Genomic DNA, 17,959 nt, shown 5'->3' on the forward strand with positions numbered 1-17,959 from the left:
AGCTTTGAAGTCTTGGCCCTTGTCTGTTCAAGTCCTGGTGGCCACTCAAGCTTGATTTATGACAGTTTCACGCTAGACATCCAAATTATACTGTACCTTAGTCTAGCCTTGGCAAGGTAAGAATCACTCAATAGAATGTGGCTAATTGTTGCCGTAGAGATATGATGTTCATGTCACACATGATGATAAGTGTTTTTGCTCAATTTTCTCAGCTATAAGGTGTAAAGAGGAGTTTATTGATGTAGCTTACCTGATGAAGTCACTACATGTCAGGCATGAAACCACAATTAGTCATTATTTTCACCGAACACCCATGATATTATACTTTACAATAAAATAGTGTGTGTGCGAAATAAGTGAACTTTGATTAAGTGATTCTTTGTAAGGTTGATTTCTAACATTGCCATTTGATGATAGTGTTATAACATCCTGATAGCATTTTATAATATGTATTTCCAGGGCAAGTTTATGTTCATCTCTTTCAACTACTGTATGTGCGAGACTTAGTGAATCACAACGGCTGCTACTGCAATGCTTTCTCAGTCATAAAAAAAACTATCCCTGAGACGTAAAAAGTGACTCATTGTTTTTAAGATAGCATTTCTATCTGTCAGGACATTCATACTCAAAAACTTGCCTACAGAAATTTCACAATGTCTTCTACGCACCATTATTTTTGGGGTACTTATTATTTTTGAGATAACATTTCTACTGAAATATTCCAGGCATGTCTTCCCTCCAACAACATACCATGTTTTTTTTCACAATGTTGTAATGCTGCTGGATATCATCAAATGTTCATGTTCCATTGTGACACTGATAATGCTAATAATGCAACTCAGAAGCGGAGGAGATCCTGCATGACTGGGGAGGCTGGGGAGAGGAGAGGAGGAGGTGTGAGTGTCTGAGCAGTTGACTGATCCTTCTCCTGTTTGCCCCCAGGGCCCTCGTAAACACATAATACAACTTTGCTTTTAGGCAAGCCTTCCTACAATGTGACACATACAAAAAGACAAGTCTTTAAAAGCACCTCTCACCTGTCAGAGCCATCCAGAGCTATGAACTGACTCACTCGAAGGAACTAAGAGACAGTAGAAGGAGAAATATTTGGGCTTGTGGTATGGCTGAACACTAGCACTGTCTGCCGTTGCATTGGAGTCACGTAGGATAGAACCGGAGCTTGAAACTACCAGCCCAGAGGAGTTTCAACAGTTTTACCTCAGCTAGGAAGGTAAACATCTATAGTGTCTGCAGAAAGAGACACCAGTGACAGACATGAGCCTGTCTTCTCAGAGTACAGTACCGAGGAGGAGTGTGGGCACCAGGCCAGCCATGAGCAGCCACGCTATTCTCACCAAGTCAGAGTTCTCTGAGGAGGAGCAAGAGGGGATTCTGCTGGGTTTGGATGAGGAGGAGAAGAACAGTGGCAGTGAGGACAGCGAGGCTGGCTCAAAGAAGTCTTTAGAGAGCAAGGGCGGCACAGCCGGCAGCTGCCCTGATGTGAAGAGACGCAGTCGTCCTGTCCGCTCCAAATCCCGCCGTGTGGCCGCCAACGTTCGCGAGCGAAAGCGTATTCTGGACTACAACCAGTCTTTCAATGCACTGCGCATGGTGCTCAAACATGACCTCAAAGGCAAGCGACTGTCCAAGATCGCCACTCTGAGACGTGCCATCAACCACATCTCTTCGCTGACCGTCTTCCTGCGCTCCCACCCCTGCCCCAGTGCCCTGCCAGGAGGACATCCACCCTGCACCCACGCAGAGTGCCTCAGAGAGCAGCCCTCGGCTGGAATTGAGGAGGCCATGCTGGTCCTGGGGAAGGACAGGGAGAGAGAGAGGGGCTTCCAGACCCCGGTGGAGACCTACTGTCTGCAGCATAAGCCGTTGCATTGGAGTCAACACCACCAGCAGTCCCTGCAGGATCCCGGTGCTCACAAGGCTCCCATCATTCTGCCTCCAGAGCTCCAGCTCTACACAGACACCCCTGTAGGACGACACCCCAGCCCTTCGTGCCTGCCATCCCCATCCTATGCTCACTTCTCCCCCACTGAGACCCAGTTCTATACGCCCTCGCACCCTCACGAGGAGTTGAGCAGCCCCCCGTACTACATCAGCAGCGAGTGGAGTGGGGGGTCAGGGTACCCGTTTGGAGTGAGGGCCAACTGTCGCCCGAACCACACTGACAGCTTCTCAGACTCCTCTCCTGCTGTGTCCTTCACGTGGCAGCTGGGTTACCTGCAAGGCTCAGCTGGCTACCAACAGTTCCTGACCATGTACTGACTGAATGAACCCAAGACATGAGCTCTAGTGGAGGGCACCAACATTAAAGTCTACAATGATGTCAAACAGAGGGAAGCTGACGTGTATATGTCTATGTATGTACAGTATGCATGGGATTGCAATGATGGATTTGGCTATTTGGCTTTGCAAGGGGAATTCTTAGTAATGTCTTACATTTGTTTAAACTGATTGACAAAAGTGTTGATGAAATTAAATTTTACAGCAGAATACAGTATATGTTTTACCTCCAATAGTCCCTAAGAACGAAAGGAATGTGTTTTAACATTTCGTCATGTGTTTGTAATGCAGAATATAATGTGCTAAATATAGCTACTGAATGAGCTGTATGAGTTGTTAGTCTTAAAACAGAGCACGAGGGACTAAACACAATATACATCTATATTTCTGCTTACCTGAGCTATGTATGTTTACATGAGAAAGATGACTGTTTTCTCAATGAGAGAATCCAAGTGTATCCTTCCCCTGCAGCACAAACCCCAGAAAAGCAACTTGTAGTAATTATTATAGTGTTAGAATTGTGCCTATGCAATTTGTATTTTTGTAAGAATTGAAAAATAATGATGGAATAATAAAGAGAATTAAACATGTTCTGAACATTATGCATCACCCAAACTTAAAAAACTAAATGAATACAGGCGTTGATATTACTGTCTGGAATATTTCTAACATAAGATGATTGTTTATACAGTTGGGCTTTATTGAGAATTATTTGCATGGTTTCTTACCCCTGCGCCTCTCCTTTACAACCCCCTCCCCCGGCTCTTCTCCTAGACACTGAATGTTCCACTCTGTCTCTCATCCTGTAATTAGCATTGCCAACCACATTGCCTTTAGGTTAATGAAATAATTACGCATGTAGACATCCTTGCAATGTAATTGACCTTGAATTAAGCTGTTTTGAGAAAATCACATGACCCCGTTCTGATTCTCACCAGAATATGAAAACAATGTGTGTGGAGGGGGGTTAGAGGGAGGTGTTTATGGTACAGCTATACAGGTCCTTTACATCCCTGATTCAGGAAGACCTGTGCCATAAAGTTTCTGACCTCTAAGTGCTTGTGAGTAGATGAGCAATTGGCAGCATGCCTTCTCTTGTCACAAAGCAAGAAAACTCACTAGTGAATGAATCCCTGAGGTGTGCAAACAGAGGAAACAGGCCATGGGAGAGACGTGATCAGGGGCAGGAATACAGTAGGTTGTAGTCAGGATCATAGCAAACTGATTCCAGTAAAAGCCAGACAGATCAGGAAGCTGATAAAGGAGGAGGAACAGAGGCAAAGGGCTTTAGTCTACTGGAGTCAAGGACCCTTCTCCCTTACCACTGTAGTTCCCACCGTTTCCCATTGATGTGAAACACAGTATTTTCCAGACAGACAGACCTAAACTGTGAACTTGTATGCCCTTTCATATACGAGCTGTAATTAAATATGTCTCCATAACATGACTTGACAAGCACATTAGATACTTACATCATCTCTAGTTAAAAACCTTATCATCCTTTTCATTTTCTCTGTTAGTGTCCTCCAGAGGGCAGTCACATCATTTACACCTTCTACTTGGAAGACATGTACAGTAGGTATAAATCTGAATCCTGAAAATGTGTAGTGTTAGATACAGATATGGAGGGTGAGGTCTCACTTAATATTGAGATGTGATTGAGTAACCTGGTCGGTTGGTTTACTTTTACAGTTCTGCATTGCTGTTGCCCTATCCTCAGCCACCCACCCTGACTTCACTCATATCAACACCACAAGATTTGGAAGGGTGGCCCGCAAGACTACTGTTGCCCCAGAAACCCCCATACCTGTAAGGCTTTATACAACGGGTGGGACTAATCCTAAATGCTGATTGGGTAAAACTTTGTCTCAGGCCTAACAACACCCGTGCCATTATATCCTCCAAACACCAGCTTCTCTACCATTAGAATTGAAAGAAACACTCATACCTACTGATGTTTTGAGTCAAGTTCAACAAGGCTTCTGTTTGCAACATATTTATTGAACACGATGGGAGACAGAGAGCTTGTTTCAAGAGCAGGGCGCAGCAGGTGTTTACTGTAAAGGACCACAATAGGAGGCAGGTAGCTGGGTCCAGGAGCAGGCAGAAGGTCATACACAGGAGGAGGCAGGTAGCTGGGTCCAGGAGCAGGCAGAAGGTCATACACAGGAGGAGGCAGGTAGCTGGGTCCAGGAGCAGGCAGAAGGTCATACACAGGGGTTCCAAAAAGGCAACAGTACAGGCAGGGAAAAAGCTAGGAACGTCAGCCAGGAGATCAGGCAATAGGTTGATAACAGGAAATCTGATAGGCTAAAGTACAGGCAAGGAATAGGCAAACACTATCATACAAGGGAGGCGTAAATTACGGGGAAAAACAGAGCTCCAAATAGAAGTGTGTCACAAAACAAACAATACCTCACAATGATGGTGTGCAAAGAACTGAACTAAATAGTGTGTGATAATGACATACAAGTGTGTGAACAGGTGATCAGAATTCAGGTGATTGGGATCTGGAGAGTGAGCTGCGTTCAGGGGATCTATGTGTTTGAGGGTGTGAGTTGGAAGCAGAAGCTACAGCATGTAACGATAGTAGATAGTAGTCCTCCTCGTCTGAGGAGGAGTAGGAAATATCGGACCAATGCGCAGCGTGGTACATGTTCATGATGTTTATTTGCCTGAACACTGAAATACAAAATAACAACCTGAATAAACGAAACAGTCCCGTGTGGCACAAACACTGACACAGAAAAATAATCACCCACAAAACACAGGTGGGAAAAGGCTACCGAAGTATGATTCTCAATCAGAGACAATGAACGACACCTTTCTCTGATTGAGAACCATACCAGTCCAAACACATAACCACAACATAGAAAAAGGAACATAGACTACCCACCCCAACTCACGCCCTGACCATACTAAAACAAAGACATAACAAAATAACTAAGGTCAGAACGTGACACAGCAAACATGTTGCCAGAGTAACAATTTCAGTTGAACGATTTGAATGAACATTGTAAAATGTTACAGTGAAACATCTAACAGCTGCTTTTTATAAGGATTACTGTGGCTTTTTCGTGACACTATTCTGACTGAAAACGACTTAGCTATTCCTTCTAAAAATAGTAGAACTTCTAAAGTACATGGTCACTTGATTATTTTTAGCTGCAGTTTAAAGCCGAAACAGACACTTACTTTCGCCGCACACTATCTTCTCAGACTGTTAGCTAACGGTTGCTGCTAACACAAAACAAATGGAATATGTTAGCTAACTTTAGCGAACTATTTCCATTGTTGGAACGCACCTCAGGTTAGAAGCCAGACACAACAGTGCCACAGGGAAAATACCTGGCCAAGTGTTTAATGGGGATTAAGATGGTAGACACCTGTGAATCAGTCATGTGCCTCCTTGTACTTTGTGACAGCATGCATGCTTAAGCAATGAAGAGTTCACGACTATTGACAATCTTGGGAAAAGCTAACTACAAAACCCTCTGACCAGAACATATCAGACAGATGGGTGAGTCTAGAAAAAACAAAGACTGGACCAAAGACACGACGCCCTCAGGCTGTTCCTATCAGTTTTAAAATAATACATTTGTCACCACACGATTAGGTACTTGAGCAGACAAATGAGTGACACTGGCTTTTCCCAGACAATGATGATACTCAGACAAGGACAGATAGTGCTATTGTTTATTATCACTCCTGATGAAAACAAAGGCAAACAAAAGGGAGTGGAAATATTTCATTTAAGATTTCAAACCGAAATATTTAAAAACAAAACTAACTACATTTGAAGTACTCCACATTTTGGTCAAATGTGAATGTTACTTGATGTGAATTCCAGGCTGAGAAACACCATTTTTTAGTTTTTACCCCTTGTTCTCCCCAATTTCGTGGTATTCAATTGGTAGTTACAGTCTTTTCCCATCGCTGCAACTCCCGTATGGACTCAGGAGAGGTGAAGTTCGAGAGCTATACATCCTCCGAAACACCACCCAGCCAAGCCACACTGCTTCTTAACTTTAACAGTAGACTGGTGGTGTTGGACTGTGCCGCTACTTCCTGCAGCATACTCAAAGTCACTGCCGTCATTTGCCTCTCTGCAGTGACAAATCAGCAGTTGTGCTGGCTGGCTCCTTGTCACTGTCACCCCAAGCCCTGATTAATGCTGTGGAGTGTGGCAGTTACACAGCGGAAAGTGCAGAAAAATGCCTATTCCAGACAATTGTCTCATTCTCTCTTCAACCATTTCCCGCTCTCCCTGACTCGCTAGTCCAGTCATGACAGGTGGGAGACAGGAGGTGATTTTTCACTGTGCCCTGCAGCTTCTCCCTGCCTGCCTGCCTGACGGCCACCCACTCCTTCTCTCCCGTTCTGAATCCTTCACCTGTGTTAAAATGACAGCACAAAGTTGTGGCCGCCCATTGAACCCATTAGCCCTTAGCCAGAAGCATAATTCCATGCCATGACCCCTCTCACAGCCTCACCTCACACAGCATTAATAGTGCTGTCAGCTCATACTGAACCTAATAGAAATATACACATTGGCAATCTTAGCATGTAAATCTTGGTGGGGCAATCCCACAAAAAATGTTTCAGATGCATGCCAAGAAGTCACTACACAACACAACACTAAACAATACATTAATTGCACTCTAAGGGTGACAAACGGTGCTCACAAACTGTTAGGGCCTACATAAAGCTGTCCAAACAGCAGAGTCCCAATATCAGTCCCAAAACCTTACCACTGCTACACCTGCCTATCAGTGGAGCCTTGTCTGGCAGAGAAACAGTTCATTCAGCCTCATTAACTGCCTTTAAAAAAACATAGCTGATATGGCTGACTTGCTTTAACAAATGTGGTTTCTACTGACAATTGAGATGTACAAATTATGACAAAAGGGGACGTCGAGCGGATAAGAGGCATTAATGAGCGAGCTAGGACAGACGTAGTCAAAATAACTATTTGTTTAGCACTTTTGAAATGTACAGTGCCAGAATTCAGAACATGGGCCGTTCTTATAGTATGCTCCTTGTACACCAAGTCAGAATGATAGGATAAATAAAGGCGGCATATAAGCAGACAATGAAAGCTCTTACAATATTATATTATGATATTTCTCTAAAACAGGCTATAGGCTACATGTGCACCACCAAGTCAGAACAGTTGGCTAAATTATGATGGGAAAAGGGACCAAATTATTAGGGTGAGGCACATGAGCTACTAACAGGTTACTACACAACATACACTTAGTATTACTGTCTTAGCTACAGTATACATATCTCTCTGTCATATTACATAATTTATGCAGCAGCATACAATACATGTTTGGACTCACCTTGTTGTGCTGTGCTCACTTGAACAGGAAGATGGCGCAGCGGTCCTTCATGGTCAAATTTTGTCATCAAACTTTGTCATCAAAGTCTGGAATTCTATGGATTTATGGTGCTTTCAAGACAATTAGGAACTTTGAAAAAAAACATGGTTGAATTATGATGACATCAGTGATCTTCAGGTCAGAGCTCTACAAAGAGGCCAGAGTTCCCAACATGCAATTCCGAGTTGGATCACTGTTTTGTATTTTCCCAGTCGGAGCAAAAAATTTTCAGAGTTCCCATTTGTCTTGTACTCACTGAAGTCTGAGATTTCCCAGTTCCGAGTTTCCAGTTATTTTAAGCACGGCAGAAGTCATGCTGGATTGACAGCATGGACAATGTTTAAAGCGTATCCCTTTAAGCTTGCAAAAGAGACCCTTAAATAGAGACTTGGACCACACACCCACTCCAATGAATAGCAGGCTAGTGATTACTTTGCAATGCTCGCAGTTAGCCACTGATTCCTTCCAAACCACTCATTGTTGAATTTGAATTTCCAACTTGTTGTGTAATGTTTAAGTCCAATGGATGATGAGCACTGATTCGTTTTATCTATAACTTCTCTTCATTATTTCTCTTCATATGACAAGGGTTGAAAAGGATTTGCCAGTTGATTGACGACTTGATTTATGATGATGCTTGCTAGCTAAGATTTTGAAAGTATGATGTTGACATCAGTCCAATCAAAGCTACTGTAGATATAACGTGATTTGACATCATTTTATCTGTGGCCAATGACCTTGAACCTTTTTGGATGTGCACGTCTAATGTAACTCTATGGCAGCTCACCAGGGGCTTGAATGTTCGAGCTCTACCATAGATTTGACATCTGTGCTTAAACCTTGAAAAGGATGATTTCTGCGCATTGTGAGATGTATCAATATGAACGTTTGCTTGAGAGTGCGTGCCAAGCGGTAAAATGACGGAACTGCTTGTTAAGCATAGAATGGAGAAAATATATGTTGAAAATCTGTAAAATTGTGATAGTAGGCCTAATAATACAAATATTTTTCTATTGAATTGTATTTCCATTGTGAATTCATGCATGCTATATTGACCCAGGCTATATTTGCCCACAAATGTGCATTTGTTACGATAATAATCTATATAAAGTACAGTAATTGGTTAAATTAGAGTCACATTTGAAAGTGAAGCCATTGTTTAAATACTATACCTTTTTTTAAATACTTCGAGGGTTTAAGACATACTTTAGAAAGGCAAACAGATGGCATTCCTGTGCACATCAAAGTGCTATCCACCCTGGGGTTTTTGGTAACGGGCACTTTTCAGTGGGAGCTTATCCTCATCAAACATCCCTCGATGAGCCAATGTTTTGGATGCAATCATCAGAAAAACGAACTGTAACATACCATTTCCATACACTTTCGCACAAAAGGTTGAAGTCAAGGTGGGTTTATTTTCCATCCATGGGTTACCACTACTAACGGAGCAATAGACGGCACCCACATCGCCATAAAAGCACAATCTCAGAACTAGTTCAACTATGTGAACAGAAAAGGCTTCCACTCTTAATGTGCAGGTGATAGGTTAAGTGATGCGCAAAAACGCTTCTGAATGTGGTGGCCAGGTGGAATGCCCGACTAGTTCATTCTGCAGAACAGAAAGGCCTATACAGGGTTGGGGACTGGGGAGTAGCGGATTACATGTAAGGGATTACAAAAAAACGGTAACGGTAATCCGTTACTTTACCAGCAAAAATATTGTAATCAGATTACAGATACTTTTGAAAAACTAGATGATTACTTCGATGATTAATTTAAAATTCAGAAAGGATACTTACAAAAAATGTTTTGACATTTCTCTGTTTTCTTAATGACATTCAAATCAGCATTGACAGAAGGCCAAATTTAAATTTGTTCCACCTGAGCGAGTCTGACCACATGTCAGAGACCACTATGATGACACACCAAATGTGTTTGATGGATCGCGGGAAAATAGCAGGAATAGGCTTTTGTAGGCTATAGTCCCAGCTATGTCTTCCAATGGTGCGAATGCTGTTGGCATCCAAAGATTATCCAATTTGAATAAACGCTTGGAGGTAAGGATGACAGTAGTGGTGTAGTCTACAGTGATACGGATATTACTTATCATTGATATCTACATAGCGCATTGTGAATCACACTGCTGCTCTCTCATATAGCTATTTGCGCTTACGGATTGTGGTTGTTGTGGATGGCTGTTCACAACTCCAAATGTGTATTTGAACCCAATAATGGTTGAGTTCAATAATTTGAGTTTAAGGTGCCTATCAATCATTGTTTTTGAAACCAGTGGTCAGCAAGTGAAAAATGCGCTCCTGCAACACCTGCATAGTGCGGATCCCAGCCTATGGAATAAAAGTGGGGCTTTTATTGCTCAATCTAATTCATGCTGATACATTTTTTTTGCCCATAGGCCTAATGGACACATGCTCAAATTTGCACTCTTTTGATAGACTTAAAGGGGCAATCTGTAGTTTCTACATACATTTTTGGACTAAATTCTTGAAGAATATAATTTATAAATACCTCATGAGTTTAGTTCAACTGTCACACTCCGAACCCAAAATATAAACTTGTTTTATTCCAATATTTGTACACATTGTAAATGTAAAAAAATGGTTAAAACAATAATTGTATATCATGGATGGGCAGTCCTTGCATCCATAGCTCTGTATGTTAATGTCATGCTCAGGTAAAACGGGGGTCATGCTCAGGTAGTTTTGGGGTCATGCTCAGGTAAAACGACCCGGAGGACGAGGCGCAGGGCGATCCGGATGGAGACGATGGAACTCCCGCAGCAACGAAGGGTCCAAGACGTCCTCCACCGGCACCCAGCATCTCTCCTCTGGACCGTACCCCTCCCACTCCACGAGGTACTGAAGGCCCCTCGCCCGACGGCTCGAGTCCAGGATGGCTCGAACAGAATACGCCGGGGCCCCCTCGATGTCCAGAAGGGGCCGAGGAACCTCCCGCACCTCAGACTCCTGGAGTAGTCCAGCCACCACCGGCCTGAGGAGAGACACATGGAACGAGGGATTAATACGGTAATCTGGGGGAAGCTGTAACCTATAACAAACCTCCTTCAGTATCCTCATGACTTTGAATGGCCCCACAAACCGTGGACCCAGCTTCCGGCAGGGCAGGCGGAGGGGCAGGTTTCGGGTCGAGAGCCAGACCCGGTCCCCCGGTGCGAACACCGGGGGCCTCTCCGTGGTGGCGGTCGGCGCTCGCCTTCTGCCGCCTCATGGCCCATTGCAGGTGTACTTAAACCATTCATCCACCGCAGGAGCTTCGATCTTGTTCTGATGCCAAGGTGCCAGAACCAGCTGATACCCCAGTACGCACTGGAAGGGAGAGAGGTTAGTGGAGGAGTGGCGGAGTGAGTTTTGGGCCATCTTTGCGCAGGGGATGAATGCCGCCCACTCCCCCGGCCGGTCCTGGCAATATGACCGCAGAAACCTACCCACATCCTGGTTTACTCTCTTCACCTGCCCGTTACTCTCGGGGTGAAAACCTGAGGTGAGGCTGACCGAGACCCCCAGATGCTCCATGAACGCTCTCCAGACCCTGGACATGAACTGGGGACCCCGATCAGAGACTATGTCCTCAGGTACCCCGTAGTGCCGGAAGACGTGAGTGAACAGGGCCCCCACAGTCTGTAGGGGCATAGGGAGACCGGGCAAAGGGAGGAGACGGCAGGACTTAGAAAACCTATCCACAACGACCAGGATCGTGGTGTTGCTCTGTGAGGGAGGAAGATCCGTCAGGAAGTCCACCAACAGGTGTGACCACGGCCGTTGTGGAACATGTAGGGGTTGTAACGTCCCTCTGGGCAGGTGCCTGGGAGCCTTGCACTGGGTGCACACCGAGTAGGAGGAAACATAAACCCTCACATCCTTGGCCAAGTTGGACCACCAGTACTTCCCACTAAGGCAATCCACCGTCGGACCGATGCCAGGGTGACCAAAGGAGGGTGACGTGTGGGCCTAATAGATCAAACGGTCGTGGACAGGAGACGGAACGTACAGGCGCCCAACTGGACACTGGGGGGGAGTGGGCGCCAGCTCCCACACCACCGGTGCCACCAGGCAAGAAGCCGGAAGTATGAGAGTGTGATCCATGGACCGCTCCTCTGTGTCATACATCCGGGACAGTGCGTCTGCCTTAGCGTTCTGGGAACCTGGTCTGTAGGACAGAGTGAAAACAAAACGGGTAAAGAACATGGCCCACCTTGCCTGGTGAGGGTTCAGTCTCCTCGCCGCCCGGATGTACTCCAGATTGCGGTGGTCAGTTTGAGATGAGAAAAGGGTGTTTAGCCCCCTCAAGCCAATGTCTCCACACCTTCAGAGCCTTGACAACAGCCAACAGCTCCCGGTCCCCCACATCATAGTTTCGCTCTGCCAGGCTGAGCTTCTTCGAAAAGAAAGCACAGGGGCGGAGCTTTGGTGGCGTGCCTGAGTGCTGAGACAGCACGGCTCCTATCCCAGCCTTGGACTCGTCCACATCCACTATGAACGCCAAAGAGGGATCCGGATGAGCGAGCATGGGAGCCAAAGTAAACAGAGCTTTCAGGTGACCAAAAGCCCTGTCCGCCTCAGCCGACCACTGCAGCCGTAGCGATCCCCCCTTCAGCAGTTAGGTAATGGGAGCTGCTACCTGACCAAAACCCTGGATATATCTCCGGTAGTAGTTGGCAAACCCTAGAATCTGCTGCACTTCCTTTACCGTGGTGGGAGTCGGCCAATTACGCACGCCTGAAATGCAGTCACTCTCCATCTCCACCCCTGAAATGGAAATGCGGTACCCTAGGAAGGAGACGGACTGTTGGAAGAACAGACATTTCTCAGCCTTGACGTACAGGTCATGCTTCAACAGTCGACCAAGCACATTGCGCACCAGGGACACATGCTCAGCGCGTGTAGCGGAGTATATCAGAATGTCGTTGATATACACCACTACACCCTGCCCGTGCAGGTCCCGGAAAATCTCGTCAACAAAGGCCTGGAAGACTGATGGAGCATTCATCAACCCGTATGGCATGACGAGGTACTCATAGTGCCCTGAGGTGGTACTAAATGCCGTCTTCCACTCGTCCCCCTCCCTGATACGCACCAGGTTGTAAGCGCTCCTGAGATTCAATTTTGTGAAGAAGCGCGCCCCGTGCATTGACTCGATCGCACTGGCGATTAGAGGCAGCGGGTAGCTATACCTCACAGTGATCTGATTGATACCTCGATAGTCAATACACGGGCGCAGACCCCCATCCTTCTTCTTCACAAAAAGGAACTCGAGGAGGCAGGTGAAGTGGAGGGGCGAATGTAATCCTGCCCCAGAGATTCAGAGACGTGTTTCCACAGCCGCCGTCTCTCCTCCTGTGACAGAGGATACACGTGACTCCTGGGAAGTGCTGCGTCTACCAGGAGATTTATCGCACAATCCCCCCGTCGATGGGGTGGTAATTTAGTCGCCCTCTTCTTACAGAAGGCAGAGCCAAATCGGCATATTCTGAGGGGATGCGCATGGTGGAGACCTTGTCTGGACTCTCCACCATAGTCGTACCGATGGAAACCCCTACACACCTCCCTGAGCACTCTCATGACCACCCCTTGAGAGCCCTCTGTTGCCACGAAATAGTGGGGTCATGACAGGCCAACCAGAGTAAGCCCAGCACCACGGGAAACGCAGGAGAATCAATAAGGAAGAGACTGATTCTCTCCTTGTGACCCTCCTGCATAACCATGTCTAGTAGAGCGGTGGCCTCCCTAATCAGCCCTGACCCTAATGGTCGACTATCTAGGGCATGCACAGGGAAGGGCATATCCACAGGAACATGGGGGATCCCTAAACTATGGGCAAATGAACGGTCAATAAAATTCCCAACGCCTTATGCTGGTAATGTGGGGAAAACTCAGGAAATGTAATAAATGCATACATGTGAGCAACAGGGAACTCTGGGTGAGCCTGGTGCCGACTTACCTGGGGTGACACGATAGTGCCCTGCCTGCTGCCTCGACTCCCTGAGGAACCCCCCCAGCACCGACCAGCAGTGTGCCCTTTGCAGCCACAGATGATGCAGGGAATGACCCCTCCTCCGGTCGCCCTAAGCGCAGCACCTCCCAGCTCCATGGGCATCGGATCGGAGGTGCTGGGGGATGGGACTGACAGGCCCCAATCCGGACGTCCGCGGGTGGCCAGCAGGTTGTCCAGCCGGATGGACAGGTCCAGCAGCTGGTCCAATGTGAGGGTGGTGTCTCGGCAGGCCAACTCCCGACGGACATCCTCGCGCAGACTCCACCGGTAGTGATCGATCAGGGCCCTGTCGTTCCATCCCGTGCTGGCGGCCAGGGTCCGGATGTCCAAAGCGAAATCCTGCACGCTCCTCGTCCCCTGCCTCAGGTGGAACAGACGTTCACCTGCCGCTCGACCCTCAGGTGGGTGGTCGAAAACTGCCTGAAAGCGTCGGGTTAACTCTGCGTAATGGTCCAATGGCGCGTCTCTCTCACCCCATACGCCTTTTTGCCCACTCCAGCGCTTTGCCTGAGAGGCAAGAGACGAGGGCGGACACGCTCTCATGTCCCAAAGGAGAAGGGTGGACAGTCGCCAGCTAGAGCTCCTGCTGGAGTAGGAACCCCTGGCATCCGGCAGCCGTCCCATCATACTCCCTCGGGAGTGCCAGCCGAATCCCGCTGAGACCGGGTGAAGGAGGGGTGGACCGTGGGACCTACTGTAGTGGGGCTGGTGGAGGCGTTGGAAAACATCCTTCTCTCTCCCATCTATCCATCGTCTGCAGTACTCGATCCATGGCGGTGCCCAGACGTTGTAACATGGTCGTGCTGGACACGCTCTTCGACTGAGAGAGTGGGGCCGTCTGCTCCTGCTGACTCCATTTCAGGTGAATAATTTTGTAATGTGTCTGTGTGTAGCTGGTGAGATGAGTCAGGTGCAGGACAGCAGATATGAGTAATGAAAGCAATTTTACTCAATAATATAACAATACATGTCGTATAAATACAAAGCCACAAATATGTACCGCAATACAATAAACAATTACTCACAAACAAACATGGGGGAACAGAGGGTTAAATAATGAACAAGTAATTGGGGAATTGAAACCAGGTGAGTAAGACAAAGGCAAAACAAATGAATAGTGGATCGGCGATGGCTAGAAGGCCAGTGACGTCGACCGCCGAACGCCGCCCGAACAAGGAGAGGGACCGACTTCGGCGGAAGTCTATACTTACATATTTCCAAGTCCTGTTCTTGAGAATCAAGGGGTATAACATTTATTGGAAGTATAGATTAGCCAAATTGTAAAGTAAAATAAAAAATGTACATCCATATATGGTCAGCTACAGTGCCTTGCGAAAGTATTCGGCCCCCTTGAACTTTGCGACCTTTTGCCACATTTCAGGCTTCAAACATAAAGATATAAAACTGTATTTTTTTGTGAAGAATCAACAACAAGTGGGACACAATCATGAAGTGGAACGACATTTATTGGATATTTCAAACTTTTTTAACAAATCAAAAACTGAAAAATTGGGCGTGCAAAATTATTCAGCCCCCTTAAGTTAATACTTTGTAGCGCCACCTTTTGCTGCGATTACAGCTGTCGCTTGGGGTATGTCTCTATCTGTTTTGCACATCGAGAGACTTACATTTTTTCCCATTCCTCCTTGCAAAGCAGCTCGAGCTCAGTGAGGTTGGATGGAGAGCATTTGTGAACAGCAGTTTTCAGTTCTTTCCACAGATTCTCGATTGGATTCAGGTCTGGACTTTGACTTGGCCATTCTAACACCTGGATATGTTTATTTTTGAACCATTCCATTGTAGATTTTGCTTTATGTTTTGGATCATTGTCTTGTTGGAAGACAAATCTCCGTCCCAGTCTCAGGTCTTTTGCAGACTCCATCAGGTTTTCTTCCAGAATGGTCCTGTATTTGGCTCCATCCATCTTCCCATCAATTTTAACCATCTTCCCTGTCCCTGCTGAAGAAAAGCAGGCCCAAACCATGATGCTGCCACCACCATGTTTGACAGTGGGGATGGTGTGTTCAGGGTGATGAGCTGTGTTGCTTTTACGCCAAACATAACGTTTTGCATTGTTGACAAAAAGTTCAATTTTGGTTTCATCTGACCAGAGCACCTTCTTCCACATGTTTGGTGTGTCTCCCAGGTGGCTTGTGGCAAACTTTAAACAACACTTTTTATGGATATCTTTAAGAAATGGCTTTCTTCTTGCCACTCTTCCATAAAGGCCAGATTTGTGCAATATACGACTGATTGTTGTCCTATGGACAGAGTGTCCCACCTCAGCTGTAGATCTCTGCAGTTCATCCAGAGTGATCATGGGCCTCTTGGCTGCATCTCTGATCAGTCTTCTCCTTGTTTGAGCTGAAAGTTTAGAGGGACGGCCAGGTCTTGGTAGATTTGCAGTGGTCTGATACTCCTTCCATTTCAATATTATCGCTTGCACAGTGCTCCTTGGGATGTTTAAAGCTTGGGAAATCTTGTTGTATCCAAATCCGGCTTTAAACTTCTTCACAACAGTATCTCGGACCTGCCTGATGTGTTCCTTGTTCTTCGTGATGCTCTCTGCGCTTTTAACGGACCTCTGAGACTATCACAGTGCAGGTGCATTTATACGGAGACTTGATTACACACAGGTGGATTGTATTTATCATCATTAGTCATTTAGGTCAACATTGGATCATCCAGAGATCCTCACTGAACTTCTGGAGAGAGTTTGCTGCACTGAAAGTAAAGAGGCTGAATAATTTTGCACGCCCAATTTTTCAGTTTTTGATTTGTTAAAAAAGTTTGAAATATCCAATACATGTTGTTCCACTTCATGATTGTGTCCCACTTGTTGTTGATTCTTCACAAAAAAAATACAGTTTTATATCTTTATGTTTGAAGCTTGAAATGTGGCAAAAGGTCGCAAAGTTCAAGGGGGCCGAATACTTTCGCAAGGCACTGTATGTAAACTTTAACATATATTTATCCTGCAAAAGATGTGTTTCAATTGGTAACATACATTTTTGTCTTATTCTAATGCCTCTTAAGGGGAAAGTAATCTAAAAGTAACGGAATGTAATCAGATTACGTTACTACATTTGTAAATTCTTTCCAATGTGTCAAGTAATAATAATTTTGTTTTCTCATGATTTGGCTTGGTCTAATTGTGTAGCTATCCTGGAGCTCTGCGGGGTCTGTTTGTGAACAGAGCCCCCAGGACCAGCTTGCTTAGGGGTCTCCTCTCCAGGTTCATTTCTTTGTAGGTGATGGCTTTGTAATGGTTTGGGAATCGCTTCCTTTTAGGTGGATGTAGAATTTAACGGCTCTTTTCTGGATTTTGATAATTTGCGGATATTGGCCTAATTCTGCTCTGCATGCATTATTTGGTGTTTTACGTTGTACACAGAGGATATTTTTGCAGAATTCTGCAAGCAGAGTCTCAATTTGGTGTTTTTCCCATTTTGTGAATTCTTGGTTGGTGAGCTGACCCCAGACCTCACAAGCATAAATGGCAATAGGTTCTATAACCAATTTAAGTATTTTTTGCCAGATCCTAATTGGTATGTCAAATGATATGTTCCTTTTGATGGCATAGAAGGCCCTTCTTGCCTTGTCTCTCAGATCGTTCATAGCTTTGTGGAAGTTACCTGTGGCGTTGATGTTTAGGCCAAGGTATGTATAGTTTTTTGTGTGCTTTAGGGCAAAGGTGTCTAGATGGAATTTGTATTCGTGGTCCTGGCAACTGGACCTTTTTTGGAACACTATTATTTTTGTCTTACTGAGATTTACTGTCAGGGCCCAGGTCTGACAGAATCTGTGCAGAAGATCTAGGTGCTGCTGTAGGCCATCCTTGGTTGGGGACAGAAGCACCAGATCATCAGCAAACAGTAGACATTTGACTTCAGATTCTAGTAGGGTGAGGCCGGGTGCTGCAGATTGTTCTAATGCCCTCACCAATTTGTTGATATACATGTTGAAGAGGGTGGGGCTTAAGCTGCATCCCTGTTTCACCCCCTGGCCCTGTGGAAAGAAATGTGTGTGTGTGTGTGTGTTTTGCCTATTTTAACCACACACTTGTTGTTTGTATACATGGATTTTATAATGTCGTATGTTTTTCCCCCAACACCACTTTCCATCAATTTGTATAGCAGGCATGTCATGCCAATAAGTGTCCCCCTCAACATCACAATGAGATTCGATAAACTTTTAGTGTCCATTGCTATATCAACGGTGTGATAACCTAATGATGTGAATTGTGG

At 45.6% G+C, this 17,959-nt stretch overlaps 1 protein-coding gene across 1 annotated transcript; it reads left to right on the forward strand.

The window, feature by feature from the left end:
- The first annotated feature begins 1,275 nt into the window (after window positions 1-1,275).
- On the forward strand, window positions 1,276-2,280 carry LOC115141306 (class A basic helix-loop-helix protein 9). Its single transcript, XM_029680046.1, has one exon. The coding sequence runs from the start codon at window positions 1,276-1,278 to the stop codon at window positions 2,278-2,280; it is 1,005 nt and encodes a 334-aa protein (XP_029535906.1).
- Window positions 2,281-17,959: the final 15,679 nt, after the last annotated feature.

The sequence above is a fragment of the Oncorhynchus nerka genome, linkage group LG14, assembly GCF_034236695.1.
Source record: "Oncorhynchus nerka isolate Pitt River linkage group LG14, Oner_Uvic_2.0, whole genome shotgun sequence".
Classification (NCBI taxonomy): Eukaryota; Metazoa; Chordata; class Actinopteri; order Salmoniformes; family Salmonidae; genus Oncorhynchus; species Oncorhynchus nerka.

Bases quoted from the DNA above. Each gene is read 5' to 3' on its own strand.
- LOC115141306 (XM_029680046.1), top strand. From the start codon at position 1,276: ATGAGCCTGTCTTCTCAGAGTACAGTACCGAGGAGGAGTGTGGGCACC.